The sequence below is a fragment of the Peromyscus californicus genome, unplaced genomic scaffold (assembly GCF_007827085.1).
Source record: "Peromyscus californicus insignis strain IS unplaced genomic scaffold, ASM782708v3 Scaffold_6__1_contigs__length_162567912, whole genome shotgun sequence".
Taxonomy (NCBI): domain Eukaryota; kingdom Metazoa; phylum Chordata; class Mammalia; order Rodentia; family Cricetidae; genus Peromyscus; species Peromyscus californicus.
This window is the reverse complement of record NW_026294584.1, coordinates 93,093,690-93,116,133: the sequence shown is the minus strand read 5'-3', so window position 1 is coordinate 93,116,133 and position 22,444 is coordinate 93,093,690. Positions and strand designations below refer to the sequence as shown.

The window sequence follows — 22,444 nt, the reverse complement described above, 5'->3', positions numbered from 1 at the left end:
ATATATATATATATATATATATATATATATATATATATATATATATATATACTAGAATTTGTGATGAGTGACCAATTTGTTTGGTGTAGAAAATGACAAAAAGGAAACAAAGGCAGCTGTCACATTTTTTAGTTGATTTTCATAAAAAGATGAATCTACCCATTGATGTGCAATCATAAGATTTGGACCCAACTTGTGGGGAAAATGAGTTCATTTTAAGCACTTGAAAGCTTAGCTAATGGTTGAATATAGGCGGCGAGAATTGAGACAGAAGACCTGAGCCTAGAGAAAGAGCTTTGGGAATTTTGAAATCAGATAATCCACGAACAGGAAGGAGTTGAGAAAGCGACTGTCTGAGGGATAGGTATCAGAGATGGACAGTGATGGTGGTAAATTTAAGGAGAGAGATAAAGAAAATGAGGCCTCAAAGAGAACTGAGAGCCATATGCTAAGAAGGTGGAGGAATACCAAGAGAATATGGTGTCCTTGAGACTAAGGATAGAACTAAATTGTCAAAACACTTCTGTGAGGGCAAATAAGATGAGAACTGAAAGGGGACCCTGGATATTTTGAGATAGATTTATTTTTATTTAGATAAGGAACGTGTAATCATTACATAAGTAGCATGTATATATATATGTATATATATATATATATGTATATAATTATGTGTATAATTTGTCATCCCAAATCCCATCACCCTGGATAACTACTGTTCAAATTTGATACATCTTTCCAGGCTTTTTCTATATGCAAATATATGCTCTGCATCAAAATACATATCTAAATATATAACAAAATGAGTTCATACTGTAAAAATATGGAATGCTGCATGAATTTGCCTATCAACCCTGCCCAGGGATCATGATAATCTCCACAGCAATCTGACTTCAGTGTTTGAGCTGGCAAGTCACATAAGGCCCATTGAATCCAGCCACTAGGGATCATTTTTAACATTGCAAGGATAACGTTTTTGGAATGGAGGGCAGAAGCCAGATTGTGGTGGGCTGGAATATGAGTAGGCAGTGAGGAAATGGAACAGGGATTACACTAGCTGCTCAGGAGGCAGGCTATGAAGAGAGAGCAGAGAATGTCAAAAGAGGAATAGAAAGAAGAGTGCAGTGTGTGTGTGTGTGTGTGTGTGTGTGTGTGTGTGTGTGTGTGTGTGTGTTTGCGCACATTTTAGTATTTTACTCTGACTTTCACAGATTGGAAAGATCCAGGGGGAAAAATGAGGCTACAGGGAAGAGGATGTATCTGTGAAATAACATCATAGGCAAGAGAGAATCAATTGTAGAAATGAAGAAATAAGCCTGATCTTAAAAGAGACAATTGTAAAGTAGGTAAAGGTAGAAACACAAGCTGATAAATTTTCCTCAGATGAATTCTCTGAGGTGATTCTGGTCACCCAAGAATGGAGATGTAATACCCACATGTTTTGACTTATTTGTTGAAGATTTTTTATACCTCGAATGAAACAAATGCCTTCTATATTAGGTATGATCTAGCAGGTTTTCCCTTAGGTAATTAAGGAAATACCAAGGGATTGGTGTTAGGAAAGTCTAGTCTTCTCTAGGAGCAGGAGAGAGGGCTCAGTGGGTAAGAGTTCTTGTTGCTCTTGGACAGGACCAGGACTCAGTTCCTAGCACTCACGTAGTAGCTCACAATCATGTGAATCCAGTTCCACAGGAATCTGCCTCCCAATTCTGGCTACTGCAGGAACTGCCCACACATGGTGCACATAAATGCAGGCAAACACTCAGAAACTTAAAATAAAAAAAAAAATAAATCTTTATTTTGGAAAGTCTAGCTTTCTTTAACAAGATAAAAGTTTAGAAAAAGTAAACAAACTTTAGTTACCTTAGGTAACTTTGAGTATTTTAGAATCACTTATTTTTGAGGAGCTTAAGGGAATGGTCTATATTCCTCCTCAAATTATTAGTATTTGGCAAGAACTTTTGGTTACGTTTTGAGAAATGTACTTGAAAGACACAGATTTTGAACAAATTTGGATTGAATTTTATTAGACTTCAGATAAATGGCTCTAAATCTTGAGTTTTATTTCTTCTCATTAAAATTGGGGTCCTGACACATTGGCTTCGAAGTATGAAAAAACCACATAAAGTAGCCCCTGAAAAGAAGCATTGGGTCACTGCCCAGGAAAGAGCATGATGCACCTTCTAGTTCCCCTGCATTGCCATCTTGTGTACACATCACTCAAGGAGATCCTGGACTCCTGCTCAACTCTAGCACAACCAGAATTTGATGACACCATGTGCAACTATTGGAAAGGATAAGCTTTGTCAATGATGAGCAGTCATCAATGTATTCTCTATTACTGCCTAATATAAACATCATGAATTTATTGAAAAGTGTTAACTCCCTCAAAGTGCACAGCCATAGCAGACTCTTACATTTCCTAAATGCAGCGGAACCGATCTCGTTTTCTATTTACAGAAGATGATCTCCTGAGGCATTTTTAGGTTCATACACACTAAAATAAATGCTGCAGATGACCAGAAGGAAACTTACATTATTATTTGTTTCTCCTTTAAACACAAGAATCTCAAGATTAATAAGGCAATTTAGCAGTGGGCATGCTAGCACTGCCGGTGTTGAAATATCAATCCTCACAGTAAAACACTGCTAAACAAATATAATTGTCATAATGTATTGTGACCTTTCAATTCCTGTCAATCAATGGGAAGGGTCAATGCTAGCCCTCTTCAGGAAAACTAGTTGCCATTTGTCATAACTTGCCATTGTATAGAGAAGGGCTATGTGTTTATATTCAGTTCAGCAAACAAGCTACTTTAGGCCAGGAGAAAATGCAGAAAGCAGGGGCATTAGGCTTAAATTGTATCCCTGTGAGTTTCTGCAGCCTAAATCCTTATTAAGTCACCAGCATATCTGTGGATTTAACTTTGACTTTAAAAAGTACAATATGATAATCCACTTTGGCTTGTTTCAAAATGCAAGGTATTATGTACTAATGAAGTATCCTCATAACCACTTTGCTATTCAATATAAGTCCTAATGAAATATCTTCATTTTTCTATAATATTATATTTATTATTGCTGTGTTCTTTAAACTTTCTTCTCTGGAGCTATTTGACAGACTTTCTCATACTGTTATCTCTTTGATTTTTTAACGGTTTCCTGACTGGAACTCAGAGGGACATTTATTATTTATCCATTACTTTGTTAAGCAGTGTATTACCAATCTACTCAACATAGCTCCATAGAGATCTTCAAAATGTGGAAGTGCCTTTGATTGACTGTCCTCTGTATGCTCCCAATGTACTGTTTGCCTATAAGGATGGGCATCTTCTGGGATGACTGGCCCTAGATATGCCCTCTCTGTGAGAACCCACCTCTCGAGTGATTCTACTTTTACTCTGGTATTAGTTGATCTCTCTGTTACTGAGATAAAATATACAATGAAAGAAATGTAATAAAGAGCTTGTTTGGGCATATAGTGTGAGAGGACCGCCCATCATGGCAGGGAAGACCTGGATGCATACGAGGAAACTGAAGTGACTGCACACATGGTATTTGTCATTAGAAAGCCAAGAACAATGAAGGCCAGTGCTCAGCTTGCATTTTCTTTTGTGTTCAGTCTAAGATGGCAGCCCAGAGAGTGGGGTCACCCACGTGTGAGGTCATCCTCCCACCTCAGTTCAACCTCTTTAGGAATCTACTTACCACAGACATCCTCACAGGTTTGCTTACTAGTAATTCTAAATCCTCTCAAGGTGACAGGGAATATCACCCATCAAAACACCCAATGATAACAAATCTCAGGCAAAACTATGTGAGTATAATTCACCTTGATGCTTCCAGTACAACCTTGTAGGGCCTTGCTTGCCTTGGGTAGTTAATACATATGTACCAAATGAATAGATAACAATAATGTGTAGATAAAGGAACTAAGGAAGAGTCAGAAGACTTTATATTTAAGTGATGTGTTATAGGATGGGACTTACATGCTTATAACAGGAAGCCATTGGTGTTGAAAATTTTATTTACTCATCAATTTACTTTATCATACAAGTGAAATCTACAGTTTGATTTATTTATTTTGGTGTTTTTTTGAGATAGGGGTTCTCTATGTAGCTTTGGCACCTTTTCTGGAACTCACTCTGTAGCCCAGGCTGGCCTCAAATTCACAGAGATCCGCCTGGCTCTGCTTCCCGAATTCTGGGATTAAAGGTGTGTATCATCACCACCCGGCTGTGAAATCTACAGTATACTATTGAGTCAAATATACCTTGTATTCATAAGAATCGAGACATTCTTTTTTAACTCTTTTTACATGTGCACATGCAGGAGAGCTCAAGCATGCACGTGGGTACAAACATGCACACACACACACACACACACACACACACACACACACACACGACATAATATTTACATATCAACTTCAAGGCTTAACTTGGTAGAGCTGATTCCCTGATAAACATAGCATTTTTTTACTAATGACCAACTCGGTGCTTGTCTGTGTGAATGGGCAGAAGCTGTCCAAGTGGGAATATTGGGAAGAGTCAGAAACCATGTGTTATCATGTTGTCATATCCAAATTGGAACCAACGACTGTGTAAAAGTAGTATGACCCAGTCGTTCCATGTCAGAAGGTGGAGTGTTGACATAGTTATAAAGAGTCCTTGTTGGAGAAGAGAATTAAGCAATCTTTTAAGTTCTCTCTAAAGGAACGTTTCTGGCAATTAGTCTGTGTGAATTATATAGTGAAACCAAAGATAACAGGGGACGCTTGGCAGGTTTTCTGCTGTATTCTGAAATATGAATGCTGTGATTATATGGAATTGATTACATTGAAATGAATGTGGGAGATTAGAGTATATAATTGTTGCACATGGAATTCTAATTTATGGAAGGTTAGAGGGATGGTGAATAGGTTAATTCCTAAAGAAGTTAGGCTCTGATTAATTTATTTGAAGCTATTATTGGACCTTAAATATAATTCCACAAAATATGTTATCTAGAATACTAATAGCTCTCACTTTGGTTTTGTAATAGGAAATTTGGTTGTATGATCTGAATTGCATGATAAGGCCCATATTAACCAAAGTGGTTTGGTTTAAGAATCTCTGTTGTACGTGTGGTGTTGGACACTTAACACATCATATAGAAGTAGATGCTACTATTTGAATTTCATATGCATTCCTAGACAAATGGAAAGAAAGCCATACTACAGGAAAATATTTTGTTTGTGCTTCCAATATTAATACAAATAAGATTTCCGATGCAATGAGAAGACAGGAAATGTACTAGGCTGATAGTAGAATTCATTTTCAATTTCAGATTACTGTCTTTCTATTAGGATACTCAGGAGTAGTAAAGTTTTATTAAGTTGAGAAATCACTTCAGAATTTGTGAGTACACAATTCTAAGTCTAACATCCCATTAGAAAGGCACCTAAGCAAGGTAAGCACATAAGTATTTCAATGAATCATGAAACTCTAGATTATAAACTATTAGTCTTACCTTGTCAACTAAAGGCTTGAGAGTGTGTAGCTTTCTTCTCCTATTTTCTCACAGTGACGTTTTACTTCAAGAGCAGAAAAAGGAGGCACCAATGAAGATGCAATAATTCTATTCCTTTTACCTCATTTTTCATGTAATTAAGGCATTGCTTAGCAGGATTTAAGCTTTGACATGAAATGCTATTACACAGAATGTTATTTTTGCTTTGTAGAATTCTTTTAGCATTTTGTTAAGAGTTATGGCTTTGCCATTAACAGAGGACCTGCAGACACCTAGCTATCTGGGCAGGGGGAAGTGTTACACCTCACTTTAACAGTAGCAGATTACCTGCCTCCTTTCCCCCACAGCAAAGCAAAGAATACTTTGAAATTGTACATTATTTCAATTTTGAATGGGCATGGTGACAGATCCTATAATTGCAGCAACCACTTGCTACTCAGGTCACCCTTCAGTTCACTGATCCAGAGCTCTGAATGGTTATTATGTAGAGGACTGTGATTGTTTTTATGCAAAGGGCACTTTATTGTCAAAGTAAGAGGACGTGTGTTTAAAATGAGCAGAGGTTGCAGGGGAAAGTAAGCGGGACATCCCTATGCTATGCTGAATCTGACCATCTCCAGCTCAGAGCACCACCAGGGAGAATGCCAGGCATCCTTCCTCTCTGGCTTCTATTCAAATACGCTGTCACTATAATTCAGGTGTCTGCTGAGGGTCAGCGTACATTTTACCACCTTAGTCTCGCCTATAGCAAAAACCTTTTGAAAAAGATACTTTAGTATGAAAAATTATTTCCTTTATTATCAAATTAGAACTATTATAATATTCTGAATAATATAATTAGAAAACCCCTTTTTAGAGTCCCTACATAAGGGAAGGTGTTATATCAAAGGCATCTGGTGATGATATGATATTATCTTAATAACTCATAATGGTTTCTAGCCAGGTGTGGAACCTGGGTCTGGAATCTTGACACAAGTGCTCAAACCCAACTAACTTTAGTGAATCAGAAACACTCTCTCAAGAGTCCTAACAATCTGTGTATGAATGTTCCCCCAGGGGAGTTTTAAGGAAAAAAGCATGTAGAAACCTACATTTATTGTCTCTTATTGACTGAAGTCAAAGGCTCAGATGCATTTCACTGGAATCTCTTCTTAGGAACTTCACAGTCTCCGATCTCACAAGATATCAAGCCATTGTTGAGAACAGAAGACAGACTAGATGGGCAGCTCGGGGCAGAAATCCCCAAAGCAGCAGTTTCAAAATGCTCCCAGTTCTCTTACCAGCAATGCTAGAAGGGAGCTCTGTTTTCTTACCTCCTAAGTGAACACCCTGTCTGGAGGCTATGCTTGATGCTAGGAAGTAAAATTCCAGTCCAGACATTAACCCCTTCTAGTGAACAGCTTTAGAATGTAGGTCTCTTAGATTTTCTTTTAAAAATGGACTATATCTATGCCCCAACTTCAACCATCTCCTAAACTATGTGAGCGTTACTTCTTCAGAGTGGAGAATGTTATAGGAATGTGGAATCTAGCAAGAGGTACAGACAAGCCACTGTCTTCCTCTTGAAGAGTTAATCCAAATGAGCAGTTCAGTCACCTGTCTAAGGGACCACTGTCAGGAAGGCAGCTGTGGTAAGCTATGCTAAAGACAAGGGAGGAAAGTTGGAGAGATGGATCAGTGGTGAAGAGCATTGGCTGCTCTTCCAGAGGACCCAGGTTTGATTCTCAGCACCCACATGATGGTTCATCCCACCTGTAACTTCCCTTCCAGGGAGTCCTATTCCTTATTCTGGCCTCAGTGAGCTAAAAGCAGGCATGTGGTAGACTGACATACATGCACGCAAAACACCCATGCACATAAAAATAAATTGTAAAAGAGATAGGAATAATAATTAGTCCTTTAACGAAACAATGTAATCTTCCTCCCTAGAACCCCCACCCATGCATCCACATAGTTTCATAGATACTATGATACCTAGCTGAGTCTCCTTGCTTTTGTGAGCCCTGACTTAGGAAGGAGTAGCTTTTCCTTTTCCTACTCTTCTTTTCCTTTTGGATACTAGCCAGAGCCGAAGCATGCTGTGTCTCCAGTAGTTTGGGTTTTTCAGTGTTTCTCTAGAGCTGCCCTCCCCGAAGAAGTGTCCCTTCTTGTCCACCATATAGCTACCCTCCCACACTGGCTTACCTCAGAAGCTGCTAGTTTTTTGTTTCTTTGTTTTCCCTTTCTTCTTCTCTTCTCCATTTTTCTTCTCCAGACAGCTGACAAGAGTTACAGCTTGTCTGCTGGTTTTGTTTATTGTTTATTGTTTTTTTGGTTTGTTTTTAACTCTAATAAATTTGTCCTCATGCTTCTCTCGAGTTTGTTTCTTACATTCTTTTATTGATGAGACTAAGAACCTGTTTCTCCAGTATTATCTGGCAACGATGAATGGACCCCCAAATCTTTCAAATAGCACCGGGTAGAGTGGAAGTCAGCAGCTCTGGATTCTTCTCTAGGGCCACATACCAGGCTCAGGGACATAAACCGTAAAATCAAGACACTTAAGGTTGAAATTTTATGGCCATGAGATACTTCTTTAACTGTGTTGTGACTCAATTTCCCCTTTCACAATGTGTGGTAGTAACACCAACATCTCATTAAACTATATGTTTTATTCACTACATTAACCTGTATACTGCATTATCTATGTTAACCTATATGTTAATATTCTCTACATTACCCTATATGATACATTCTCCAGCTCTTGGGGAATGCTGAAAACTTTGAGAGGTGTTGTCTTGCATATTTTTCCATGTTTCGTTAAAGTCTGAGTTTTCAGGCTCTTGTCTTGCAAAATTTCCAGTTTCACTCATATCCCAATACATATCTTGATGACTAAGGTGAAATTCCTATAAGTACTGCAAAGAAGAAAATACATCATTTTGTGCCTACAATGATTCAATTGATTTTTCAAAACAAATCTATTTGCAGCAAAATGTTACTATCCTTGTTTACTAGACAACAGCCAGAAGCTTAAATTAATAAACTCACTCTTCCAAATATTTATGGAGGTAGTTATGGTCACATCTATCTAATAAGGATAATAATAGATATAATCTGTCTTTATTTTCATTTGAATTTACACATCAGCAGATGCTAGCCTGTCCTATAAACAGTTTTGTGGAATTCACTATTGGCATTTGTGATCAGAAAGACTTGATGATCTGAGTCTGAAGCCAGAGGCACATAATGGAAAGCAGGTTGGGGCAGGCACTTAGATGATTAGAAAGCAGTGAGATGATTAAGAGAACAGTAGAATGAAGAAAGGGAGGGAGGCAGGTGTTCAAGGGCAATTTCCAGGAAGATTTGTAAAGTGGATACTTACAAGGAATGATGCATATCATTAACCTATTGGACACTTGAAAGCAGACCCTGGAGAAGTTGACTTCAAGATGGATTTTTCTGGTTAGGACTCCATACATGGAAACAAGGCACATGGCCCTCACTGCCAACGTGGAAACAAGGCATTTGACCCTCGCTGCTGACAGGAATCTCTTCTCCTTCTGCCTTTGAATTATTCTTAAGCTTTACTTTTCTATTGTGAATGACAAAGAACTGCTGATGAAAGCCTCTTCCTTACCACTATAGATATTCCACATTTATCAAGAAGATTACCAGATGGGCTATGTGGTCACCATTTATGGATATACAATTTGATACTTGTTAAGAAGAAAATCATCTCAGATAATAAATGAATTGCTTTCTCTTGGGCTTCTATCATTCTAATATAGAAAGGAAGGTAGCCTTGTCATCTTGATATTCACTTTTTAAACATTTCATAGCTTTATGTTCATTGTGTATGCTATTGTTTTACCTACAGAAATGCTTAAGCAAACATATATATTGAGCATATTGTTCACAGGCATATGGTGCTGGGCCTCTATCCCCCACACTGTGAGATCTGGTCTTGCTAGATGAGTCTGTTTTGAATATATATATATATATTTCTATTCCTTTGGTGATGAAAATACATAATATTTTGGGAAAATAATTACTATTAATAAAAATAACTAATGTTTCCAGAAATATTGGTATGCATCCTATCCCTTAAGTTATTTAGTAGAGATTTTATGAAATACATGTGATTGTGTGTGATTTTTACTTGAGGAATCTGGGGCTAAGGAAATACAAATGATTGGACATTATTCCCAAGGTGAATCATTGTCAGGCATTAATTTAAAAATTCTGTGGACATCATTATGTTAGCAAGCTGCTGGATAACAACCCATGACAAAGTTTTGCTGATTTGTGATGTATAAAAATAAGTATGGTCTATCTCACCACAATGATTTTTCTGAGGTTGCCTGTTCAGGCTTGTTGTAACTAAGCATCGCAGCCTGGCTGGAGGCACAACTTCCCTGGTCCTTCTTTCTTGACTGTCATGGCTGAATGAAGCAGTACAGTGGGGGATTTCCAGCTAGGAAACCACTGTAGACAGTTGACTATGAAGTGCTGACAATGTGAGTTCCACACTCAGAACCTGGGGTGGGAGAAGAACCAACTTTTGAGAATTGTTTTCTGACATCCACACAGGCAGTGTGGCAGGCATGTGCCTGAAATCCCACACAGAGCAATAATAATAAATAAAATAACAGTTAAAAAACAAAACCCCAACATCCAGTCTACATTAAAAGACACTGAATTTTGTGATTCCCTATCAGATGACCAAACATGGCTGTCAAAATGATGCACCGGGAGAAGGAATCTCACCTGAAGAATTTCCACCATCAGTCTGGACTGTTGCTGTGTCTATGGGGCATTTTCTTGGTTTCCAATTGATATAGGAGGGCTCCACTCATTTTAGGTATTTTTACTCATAGAGGAGTAGACCAGGCTTATATAAGAAGTGCAGCTGACTTTGAGCCTGGATGTCAGCCAGTAAGCAGCCTTCCTCTGTGGTTTCTCCTCCAGGCTTTTGGCTTGAGTTCCTGACTTGGCAGCCTTTGATGATGGACTATAACCTGTAAGCTCACATAAAATATCTTCTTCACCAAATGCTTTTTGTCAGATGTTTTTTACTGCAGCAGAAAAACAAAACCAGGACAGATACATTACAAATATTGAATGTCCCAGTAGGATGATGTCCTCAGCAGGAGTCAGCCATATTGAATGTGTCAATTCCCATGTACTAACTATACTAATTTTTTACAGACATGCCCAACCATGGCCTCCAGATCCCATTTGTCCTGGATAAAGATGTTCAACACTAAGTCATAAACTTACTAACTTATGGAAACATGATTTTTTATGTCAACTTTGATTACTTCATTATGCATTTCTACAATGAGTACTTTATAGATAATACAATGTCACAAGGGTGGGTGTGTTTGCTTAATTCTTCTCTTCTTTGTCTTTCTCTGTGCCCATTAGAACTCTAGGGGCAGAGATCAATTGGTGAACCTAGAAGACTATGGGCATGATCACCAAACTATAATTTTTTAATGGTTTCGTGGCATTTCAACTGGCCATACATTCTCTCTTCAAGTGTTTCAATACAAGGACAGTAGATATTGTATAAAGCAATGGTACTCAGAATAGCAAGGCAGATATGTTTATTGTAGAAATTGCATATTGCCAGGGTTACAGCAGCATTAAAGATGAAGAAAATTCTTACCTTTATCAGAGGCTCAGTGGTTGGCTCTGCTAGGTTCTCTTAAGAGCTAGCCCAATGGAATCTCAAATAGTAACATTCTGGACCCAGTTCTGTAGCTGGATATTTTTCTCTGTCCCATCCTGGCTTCACAGTCCTGTAGCTGCTTTTAAAATAATCACTCAGAGACTTAATATTAATTATAAACTGTCTAACCTATGGCTCAGGCTTATTACTAGTTAGTTATTACATCTTAAATTAACCCATTTCTATTAATCTATTTATCTCCACATGGCCGATGGCTTACCAGTACTTTCACAACTTGCTTATTGGGAGGCTTGTTGGCATCTCTCTGACTCTGCCCTCTTCTCCCTGTACCTCTTCTTGGATTTCCCGCCTGGCTATTATCTGCCTTCTTATAGGCCAAAGAAGCTTTCTTTATATTATTATTAACCAAGGGTAATAAAACATATTCGTAGCATAGAAAAAGACATCCCACAGCACAGCTCTACCTCTACTTCCAAATGTGGTCATAGGGCAAGTGGTGGGAAGATTGTGATGTACAGGTGGGGTTCCTCCTTTTTGATTTTTTTGTAGCAAACAGTGCAAGCATCTTGGCAGTGCTGAAGATATTCTGCAGAGACACTCTTGCCTGTCCCTTTGACTACCAGACGAAGAGATAGTGTGCCCCATGGAAATGGAATTTCTCCAGGACTCTCCTGTTGGGAGAAGCAATAACCTGAAGCCTGGTACCAGCCAGAGCTGGAGCTTGCCTTTTACAAGAGATTTCACACAGTTGTCAAAAGAGCTTGCAGGCGAGATTGGAGTCCAGACAATGCTGATGGGGCAGAACCACATTTTGGCCGTAACTATTTAGGGGTGCAAACTTCTTGTCCTCTTTTTGGAACCTAACTCTCATGATAGCAGACCACAGGTGAACCTGAGGTAGTGGCCACTTTGTTCTCCACGACCTTACCCTGGTTTCATCACATTGAGTATGTTTCCCTTTTATGTGTTCTCTATAATGCTTGTGTTTAATTTGCCTTTTGAGGACAGGTGGTTGCTCCCAGCTTGATAGGACAGCCAAGGACAGGCTTCAACTCTAACCTGTCCAGTAATAACAGCATGCTTAAGAAAAGCATCATTGCAGTTCCTTTTTAATGAATTCATAACATGTAAACTTTTTTTTTGGTGTGTGTGTGTGACTGAATATGACCTGCGTGGCTGAGAAATGATTGAGGTTTATCCCTAAAAGAATACATTGAGTGATTTGACAAGCAACTCTTCTTTTATGTTAGTCCTGTGACCTTCAGGACTGGGCTGTGACTAACTCTGCTCCTGGGCTCATAGAAAGCTTAGAGTTCTGCTCAGGAGCATTTATCTTTTTTTATTTGAAGCCACAACAGTGGCTCTGAGGTGACTGTGCCAGCATTTTTGGTTCTCACCCCAATGTTGTTTTCTGTGTGTTACTTTATAAAGTTCTATACTGGAACACTCCTAAAGGACTCTGTGTGTCTTCCTTCATCTGCCAACTTATATAACTAGCATGCCCATCTTGCAAAGGAAATCCTCTATCTAGTTTGTGTGGGTCAGGGGGTGTATAGGTGAGGGTGAAGACACGTGCTCATGTGTTTGTACACATGCATGTGGAGGCTAGGGAACAGCTTTTCTAACATTTATCTCAGGTGCTGCACATCCTGTTTATTTTGTAAAAGTTTTATGTTATTTTTATGCGAATGTGTGTGCAGGTGCATTAGTTTATATGTACTATGCATGTGCAAGGGCTCAAAAATGCTAGAGGGCCTCAGATTCCCTAGAACAGGAGTTATAGGCTGTTGTAAAATGCCTGATGTAGATTCTGGGAAATGAATTCCAGTCCTCTGCAAGAGGAGTAAACACTCAATATCTGAGCATTTCTCCACCTCACCACACACCTTGTTTATTTTTTGAGGCAGGGTCTCTTACTTTTACCTAGAGCTGGTCAATGGAGCTAGGTTGTCTGACCAGCAATTCCCTAGGATCTACCTACTTCCACTCCACCAGCTCTGAGATAACAAACTCAAGTCATTATGCCTGACTTTTTAGATGGCTGCTGGGTATCAAACTTAAGTCCTGGTGGTTAACATTTTACTGGCTGAACACTTACCCCAGCCTCTCTCCTTAGTCTTTCATGGTTACTTCAGCACCATATAAAAGTGACTTCAACACTACTCATCTGGCTTTCTCACAAGACTTAGCCGTTAAGTGTCCTGTCAGAATTTGAAAAGCAGTTTTCAGGCTAGTTCTCCAGGTATTGGACTTGGTGCTAACTGCTGAATTAAAAATCACTTATGATATTTTAAGGAGACTCTTGTGTCTCTAAATCTGACAATCAGACTATGGAGATAATGAACCCCAAAGACATGGGAATTTCCCCAGGAATTTCATAATGGGAGAAGGAAAGTCACTAGTCAGAGTCCTGGAAACAGTTTTCCCACAGTTCTAACAAATTGTCCGGCTGCCTTACAGAATAAAACTGAAGTTCAGGCAATGATGGACAAAGGTGGCCACTCCTTCACCTGGACTGCTTAGATGTGGATATCCATGGCTCTCTCCTTAACACTTTAGCCTCACTTCAGAATCCCTAGAATCCTAAGATGGGCTTAAGAGGATCACTGGATCTCTTTGTCCCTCTTTCTAACATGGCTTCCCTGATCAAGTCTCTCTCCCCCAACCCCCCACCCCAGTGCTGCTTTATGCTGTTAGCTTGGGTGTTTGATTGGCTTCTTGAGGACAGATGGCTGAACTTGGCTTCTTGTGGCACAGGCTATGACACCAAGTTTGTTAACAATATCAGTGCAACAGAAAGGTATCAAAACATATGCAGGAAGCTTCTGGCATCCTTACCACGCTCCAACAGAAGTCCCATGCCCAGCTGCAGAATTCCCTGCTTGTCAGCACTGCCTGTGGCAGTTGCTAGTGTGAATGGGGAAATTGTAAAGTGTCTGCATGTTTCTGGGCACCAGCAGCATGGGAGTGCCAGCTATTATTGTTGTAAAGCAACCCAGTTCTAAATCTGTGTACTTGGATCCCTGTGCTCAGTTTATTTAGAACATGGCATTTGGAGAGAGATAAAATACCAGCTCACTGCCTTTGCCTTTTCTTATTTTTCTCAAGCAAATTGGTTGGGTCTTTTTGGCGAACAATTAGCTAGCTGTAGGATGTAGGAAGGAAAGCTGGTGAAGAAGTACTTTATCATGGTGCCTATTGTGGGAGACCTTCTTTGCATTGTTAATTTGAGTAGAAATAATCATCTGTATTGATTTATGAGGATGGAATTGAGTTGTGATGTTGATTCAAAAGAAGAAAGCAGCCATGAACAGTTTGATTTATGGTGGTATTCAGGCAAATAATTCAGATTCAGTTTCTACAATCTAAGGTTGCCTGTCTGGTGTTTATATGTCAGAATATATTCAGCAATTTCTTGATGAGAAACACACCCTAGATGGAATATATAATTCAATTTTTGAGGCCAGAATCATATTTTGTGGTCACCTATTGGAGACTGGAGAGGAGGCTACCTCTGACTCTGTTGTTCTTAAGTGAGAGTAGGTTGACTTAGAGATGAATAGACTTGTCAGACACTCGTTATGTGGGGTAAATATATAACCATGATGATTACCGTGATTCCAGAGATAGCTGCTAATTTTCAGCCATGAAAATTTACTGCATTTATAAGATGCCTGTCCTATTTAAGTGATGGAAATTATTGCCCCAAAGTGTATGATAGCCTAAGGTTTCAATTAAGAAGATAACAGCCAAGTGACTTGTTGTAATGCCTTGGAGTCATGCATCTGGTGATCACAACAAATATACTTTATTCACAGTTTTTCTTTGTATGTCTCTCCACTCTGGCTATAATGTCACTTTCTTGATTCTCCCAGTTCTGTTTGTACTCCTTATGTTTGTCACACCAACCCATAATTCTCTGACTTGGCTATCTTTAGCTTTAAAACAGAAGTTGCATGAGGTCAAGATCCAGGCCTTTATCTGCAGATAGCAGATGAGAACATACTAAACACTAAATAAATGGAATGTTTCTGTGGTATCAGGGTCTCAAAATTTCTTGGATGTGGGTTCAAGAGGGACACTGAGACACAATGTTGTGGATAAAGAGTTTATTAGAAGAGTTATTCATATCATAGACAGACAGACACAGACACTAACATGGCAGGGCCTCTAAAGAGAGTTGAAGGCCCGGCACCAGAGACAGACAGAATGGTAGAGGCTAGGAAGAAGGGAATCATATCCCATGAGGCAGAAGCATAGACCTTTACTTGTAGCTAAGAACAGAGATGGCTTCATAACAAGAGACTGAAGCCAGGCTCTTTGATTTCCAAGCAGCAAGGAGGGAAAGGGTGAAAAAGTAGGATGTTTGACTACCATCATTCCCTTTGATGGCCTCTCACATCCCTTGCTGTGGTAGTTAATCTTGTTTGTCACCATGATAAGCCTGGGAGGAGGAAATCTTAATTGTAAACTTGTCCCTATCAGATAGACCCCTGGTCATGTCTCTGGGGCATTTTCTTGATGTTTAGTTGATGTGACATAGTCTATCCCACTCTTGGTGTTGCTGTCCCCGGGGATGATCCTGAGCTATATAAGAAAGCTAGTGAAAAACGAACCAAGAGCAAGCCAGTAAACAATATTCCTCTGGGGTTTCTCTTTCAAGGTCCCACCTTGCACCCTGTCTTGACTTCTTTTGATGACAGACTATAACATGTGAGATGAAGTAAATGCTTTTTTTTTTTTTCAAGTTATCTTTGGTCACAGTGTTTAGTAATAGCAATAGAAAGTGAACTGGAACAGCAGATAAGATATCCAGTCCCTGGAAGCTTTTTAGCTAGAGACTCATAGATATGGCCCAAGTAGGCTACCTGGCAGTATTTGTGAATGAAGGTCTGCTGCAGGTATTGTGGTCAGAGCTGAATTCGGGTTCGAATTCTAACATTACATTCCCCAAAGGTCCCATCTGTAACGTCCTGATGTATACTGGAATGCTAAGGAACCTTCTAAAATATTTCAGATCCAAGAATTTCACAACACACTGTACTGGCTTTGGTTTTCCCGTCCTTAATTTTTCAGAGTTGGACCTAAAACAATCTTCAAATATCTTCTAGGTTTGGGTGATATACTCCTTTTGAACACCAAAGCATATGTCCTTGAACATTCTTTCTAATGGATGTCATATGTTTCTGCAGGGAGCATGACTTCAGCAACTTCACCTATCATTTTAAAATGGGATCCCAAGAGTTTGGAAATCCGGACACTCACGGTGGAAAGGCTGTTGGAGCCTCTCGTTACACAGGTAAGGGGCTTGGTACCATATATGTTTCTAGGGTCAATTCCATGATACTATGAGGACTGTAGAAGCCTTTACAGAGGATATATCATGCCATCATGCTGATTACTAAGTATGTATTATTTTTCCAGCTGTGAACTGTCTCATTGTCTTATATAATTTAAAGTAGCTTTTGACAACTATTCATATGATGTTTTTAGAAAATAAAATTGTTGAGATAATTAAAGAGAGGGGCTTTGGTGAAGGGAACCCTCATTTGCAGCACTGGATTAATTGTCTAAATGAGCCGTTCCTCATTCACTTTCAGAAGCAAACTTCGTCCTGTTAGAATGGGAGATTGCTCCATTTTGGGGTTGATACATTTCCACGACGTGATTGTCAAGAGCACAGAACGTCATCAGGATTTTAAGTGTTGAGAATTAATGCGTAGTGTCTCATGAATCACGTCCTTTCTGATCTAAAACCTTAAGTTCCTGCAATATGAAAATGTGAACTTTTTATGAGGCATTTGTAGAGATTCATTATGCCACATGAATCTTGAGGCTATTTTTATTGGTTTGTGCTGGATGCTTTAACAAATTACCATCAAGTTAATGGCTTCAAGCAACATAGATTTATTGTTTGATGGTTTTAGAGGTCAGAAATTTTAATGTCAAGGCACTGGCAGTGGAGCATTCTCATTGGATACTTGAGCAGAAAGTCATGTTCTTGCTTTTTCAAGCTTCTAGAATCCTCTTGCCTTCTGTGGCCTCTTCCAGTGTATTTGAGATTAACATTGTAGAATGTGTGCATTTCTTTTCCTGGTCTCTGCTTTATTCATGTACACTCTCTGAGATCAAACCTCTTAGGACTCTTATGTTGAGCCTCCTCAAATACACCAGAAAATGCTCTACATCTGCCTATTCTTAACCTAATTGAATTTTAAAGTGCTTTTGCTATTTAATGTATTATACTTAGAGTTTCTGTGAATAGAAGGTAGCTGTTTTTTTTTTGTTTTTTGTTTTTTGTTTTTTTTTTTTTTTTTTGGTTTTTCGAGACAGGGTTTCTCTGTATAGCTTTGCGCCTTTCCTGGGACTCACTTGATAGCCCAGGCTGACTTCGAACTCACAGAGATCCGCCTGGCTCTGCCTCCCGAGTGCTGGGATTAAAGGCGTGCGCCACCACCGCCCGGCAGACGGTAGCTGTTTTAAGAGGACTGGGGTGTATCATTCACAATGACTTGGGGTATCCTCCCCATGTGTGAAATATTTTCATTAAGTCTCCAAGTTACTGAAAGTCTCAACCATTATAGCTTCAATTGCATTTCAAAATCTCACTTAATTCATTGCCTTTAAAATCTCCAATTTCTTGTAAGCCCTTTAGGGATAAGTCAAGCAAAGTTGTTCTACACCAGTGAGCAAGCCATAGTCTTCTGAAATGAATTGGTAGGAGAGACAGACAATCTTAGTTACAGATATTCCAGTTCCAGAAGTGAGGAAGTATAAGAATAAACTTTGCTAGCCTCAAGGGTAGAGCTTCCTCTGGGCAAATGTTACTAAATTCCAAGTCCTTTGAGCAACCCTCTGGGGCTTGAGACTCTGCCCCCTGAATTATTTATTTTTCATGGAACACTGATGATATCATTGTTGTGCACATGTGACCATAGTTTCTACAGGTCGAATTTGAGGGGGTGCAGTAATCCCATTGAAGTCTGCCATTTAAGTCCAAAGTTTTAACCATTTCAAGAACCTCTTAGTTTCTCATTTGTACCTGTGATGATTCATTCTGGTGAAGAATCTCCTCTAGAAAGTGTTTCTTCAATATCCCAATGTACAGGCATTGCCTCTGTTACAATGGCCAAGGGAACCCTATGTCACAGGACTAGGCTCTCAACAGCACTCTTTACTGACTGAATACTCTAAAGTGTACATTCATATAAGGGACTAGCAAAGGACTATAAGGTCATACAATAGAGTGCCTCTCTTATTAAATGAAGAGCTTTATGGTTTGATAATGGAGTTGAAACATAGTAACCCTTAAGGAATGAGGCTTATTAGGAGAAAGGCCCTTGTATCTCTGTTTGAGTCTTGACTTGAGAAAGTGTTAGAAAGAAACAATAATGCATTAAAAGCCTCTTAACAGGGCCTTAAAGTGGAAGGGAGGCTTACCATTAAAACCTCAAGAGGACCTTCAGTAAGAAGTCAGATATGGTGGCTCATATCTTTTAATTCATGAACTCAGAAGACAGAGGCAGGACTGATGTGCATAGTGAGTTCCAGGTCACCCAGGGTATATAATGAGACCTTGTCTCAAGACAAAACAAAACAAAAGAATAAAAAAAAAGGAAGACTAGAACATTAGTTTAAAGTGAGAGCCTCAGAAAGACGGGATTACCATAAAAAGAACGAGGGCACCTTCAGTTTATGAAATCTTTCAACAAAGGATAACCTTTGTGGCAAAGATCATGGAGGATTCAGGTATCAGTTAGAACCATAAATTTGGAGCTGAAACGAAACAAAACAGTCTCTTAATCTAGCTGCCAGCCATGGGCTGGGGGCTGGGTGGGTATCACCTGATTTGTTCAGGCTGTGAGATCTCCCCTCTTAGAGTGACCTTTTAGGGTGACCAGTATTTTAAAGAAGCAAGCAATGATTGTACATCCTGAAAGCAATTATTTTAATTTGGACATGTTTTGTAATCTTTGAAGGCTGAGAATTTTCCAAAGTATCAATTTCCATTTCTTTTGTTTAACCTTAATAATTCTTCCTTCTGTTTACCTCTTTCCTTTGACATGTTTTTTTTTAAACAAATAGCTAGGAGAAATGAAGCCACCTCTTCATGGCTTTGCTTAGAAATATCTTCAGGTAAATATCTATGCTCATCACTGTTCTAGTTTCCACATAACTGAGGGAACAATTCAGCTGAAGTTTCTGTTACTGTCCAACAAACTTTTCTTTTCCTCTTCTTTCCAATGTTTCTTTTTTTTTTTTCTGAGCCTCTGCTAATGTATTCATCGACTATCATATTATGATAATTTGAGTCAGTCTCCAAGATTGTAAATTTTGTCTCCACCATGTTCCTGGTTTTCTGAGCTATCACCAGCAGGGGGATTAGGAGACATACTTAAAATTCAAACAGACCAAACAAAACAACCTTAAAACTGTCAAGCAAGGAAGTCAATAATTAAAATATTACATTCATTCTCGGTATGTGGGTGTGTGGAGGTCAGAGGGTAACTTTTGAAAGTTAGTCCACTCCTTCTACCTTCTGAGACCTGAAGATATAATTCAGGTCATCAGGCTCGGTGGCAAGTATCTTTACCTGCAGACCCATCTCACTGGTCCTAGAAGGTTTATTATTATTGTTTATTATTATTGATTATTATTGTGCATGTTCCTCGTGCTTCTTTCATTCATTGTCTTCCTTTAATCAGTCTGAAGATTACAACAAAGTCCCGCTTTCCAAAGACAGGATTTGCAGTTGTTTGCGGTTGCTGCTTTCATGATTTACTACTGTTATACTTTGTAGCATAAAGACTACAGATATATTACATAACAGTTCTGAGATGAGGAGTCCTTATATCAGGGTGTTTGTAGGGCTGCATTTTCCGAGGATTCTCTATAACAGAGGCTCCATGTCTTACATTTGTTAGTTGTGGAATTCATCTATATTCTTTCTTTGCCACTCCCCCTTCATCTCCAGAGCCAGCCGCCTAGCCCTCCAAATAACTCCCTCTGATCTCAGTTCATAGGATCCCATCTCCTCAGCTGATCCTCAGTCCTGCATCTATTTTATGGGGTTCTGGTGAACATTTTGAGCCTTTGAGCATGCCCCAAGGTGCACTAATCATCTGCATAGCTGTTTTCCCACTTACAGTAATGCATTCACAATTTTCAGGTGTTATAATGGCTCTACTTTTACGTGTAATAGGTCGAATGTTTCATGTGTATTTTTAATTTGTTTATGATTACTGTCAGCTCTTTTTATAGTGTGCTGAGTCCCTCCCTATTCAGGTTTTGGTCTGTGAGTGAGAGTCTATCCTTGAAATATTTGTTAGTGGGTGACAATAAGCACAAAATAAACAATGAGACATTTTTACAATGACTTGATAGAGTCGTTTTGTCTTTTAAATATAAATACAAATTTGGGCTTGCATTTTAATTTTTCAATTGTAAATTATTCTTTTCATTGTGTTTTATGAAAGGGTGCTTGTGGGTATTAGAATAAGTGAAGTCGATCTTTTGTAGGATGTATGTGTAGAAGGGCTACTTTAGGAGATATCTGAGGAACAATAGCAAACTAATCTTACATGTTCCTCCATGAAAGCAGATAAAGCCTGGGTACCTTCTCCTATCCTCTTAAATGTTCCCTTTGTTATATACATACCTGTAATATTTACCTTCTGTACTAAATGTAATGAACTACTAAAACATAGTACTTTAAAAATTACCCAAATGGTGAATGAATGTAGTTTTCTCTTTTTCCTATGGTAATAAAATCATGCATGTTTATTTTCATACTAGTTATAAAGCAATGATGGGTAAGTATGGAATTTTGTGATATTGTATAGAATAACAATTTTGTTGACTTTCAGTTTTTAAAATGTCCACCTTTGTATTTGGCTCTTGAACTTAGTTTATTTCAAAACCATCACAAGGTAACAATTAAAACGGTGGTCATTAATATCATTTGACCCAACTATTTGAAGTTCTTCTGTTGAATAAAATAAGTGAATAAAACATTTTTTTTCAGAAAAGATCACAATATGTTTGGTACTTAACACTGTTTGACTTCAGAGTATTTAGCTCTCCAACTAACCATAATATCCATCAAATACCTCCAATATCTGCAAGCTTTAATTTACATGCTATAGTGCTATTAGTGTTATAAAAATACTTTCATTCATGTTGTTGTTAATCTGGAATTTTTTTTTTTACATGATGTCATGTACAGAAGCACACCAAGCCCAGGAATGAACTCTTAGTGATCCAGCTGATAGGACTGGCAGTTTTTGGAGTACTTAAAAAGACAAAAGGGACATAAAATATTAGGTGTAAATTCCATAACTGGCATTTAAAGAAGAATGTAGAACACAGAAAAAAATTGAACCACAGCACCAATGGTATCAAATACATGCACACAACTTCATGAATAAAATATTGTTCGTAGCAAAATTGAATGCCCTGGGAACATGCTGTACCACCTCACACTGTCTTGAAAGCTTTGATAATGGGTGAAACAAACAACAACAAAAGTTGTGTAGAAGTCAGTGTGTTCAGAGTCAGTCCATTCATTATTATCAGAAGAATGACATTTGGAATTTACTATTGATAAATAATTAAATTTTCGCCTAATATTAATTGAGATATGTATGAAGGTTATGTATTTGTCTGACAATGTTGATATGGAAAGATTATTTTTGGAGAAAATTTGCATATTTAAAATCATGAAATTAAAGATAAGAGAGAATTCACCTTGTGAACTTCTGTCATTGAAAAAGAGGCCTGAACTTTACATAAATTGAAAGATTAGGGATTTAGAATAGACAACATTCTGTAACAGTAAGTGCTATTAAGAATCAAAAATACTTTTTTTGGTAACTGTATGAGAAAAATCATATGTACATGTACATGAATATGTATACAATGTGTGCATCTGAATTAAAGGACTCTTAGATAATTTTTAAAAAATTACAAACAATATATAAGTTAATGCCAAAGACTTATCCTTACTAGCAAGTCATACATACCTATTAGTAGCTATATTTACTATAGTGTGTTAATATTAAATGCATTTATTATTTTATTTTGTTTTGTTAATTAATATTTTTATCTGTGCGTTATAATTCTGTGTATGGGTATGTGAGTGCAGTGCTTGTGGAGGCCAGAAGAGGGCATCAGATGACTTGATGCTGGAGTTACTGGCAGTTGTGAGCTGCCTAGTGTGGATGCTGAGAATTGAATTCAGATCCTCTGAAAGAGCAACAA

At 38.4% G+C, this 22,444-nt stretch overlaps 1 protein-coding gene across 2 annotated transcripts in view; it reads left to right on the top strand.

Annotated features, from left to right (window-relative positions):
* Ctnna2 (catenin alpha 2) overlaps positions 1 to 22,444 on the top strand; it is a 1,158,645-nt gene that overhangs the window by 126,698 nt on the left and 1,009,503 nt on the right. For both annotated transcript variants that reach the window (XM_052721879.1, XM_052721880.1), the window contains exon 2: positions 16,378 to 16,484. In XM_052721879.1, coding sequence (XP_052577839.1) covers positions 16,383 to 16,484 — 102 coding nt within the window. In that variant the 5' untranslated portion in view covers positions 16,378 to 16,382. The remainder of the gene's footprint in view (positions 1 to 16,377; positions 16,485 to 22,444) is intronic.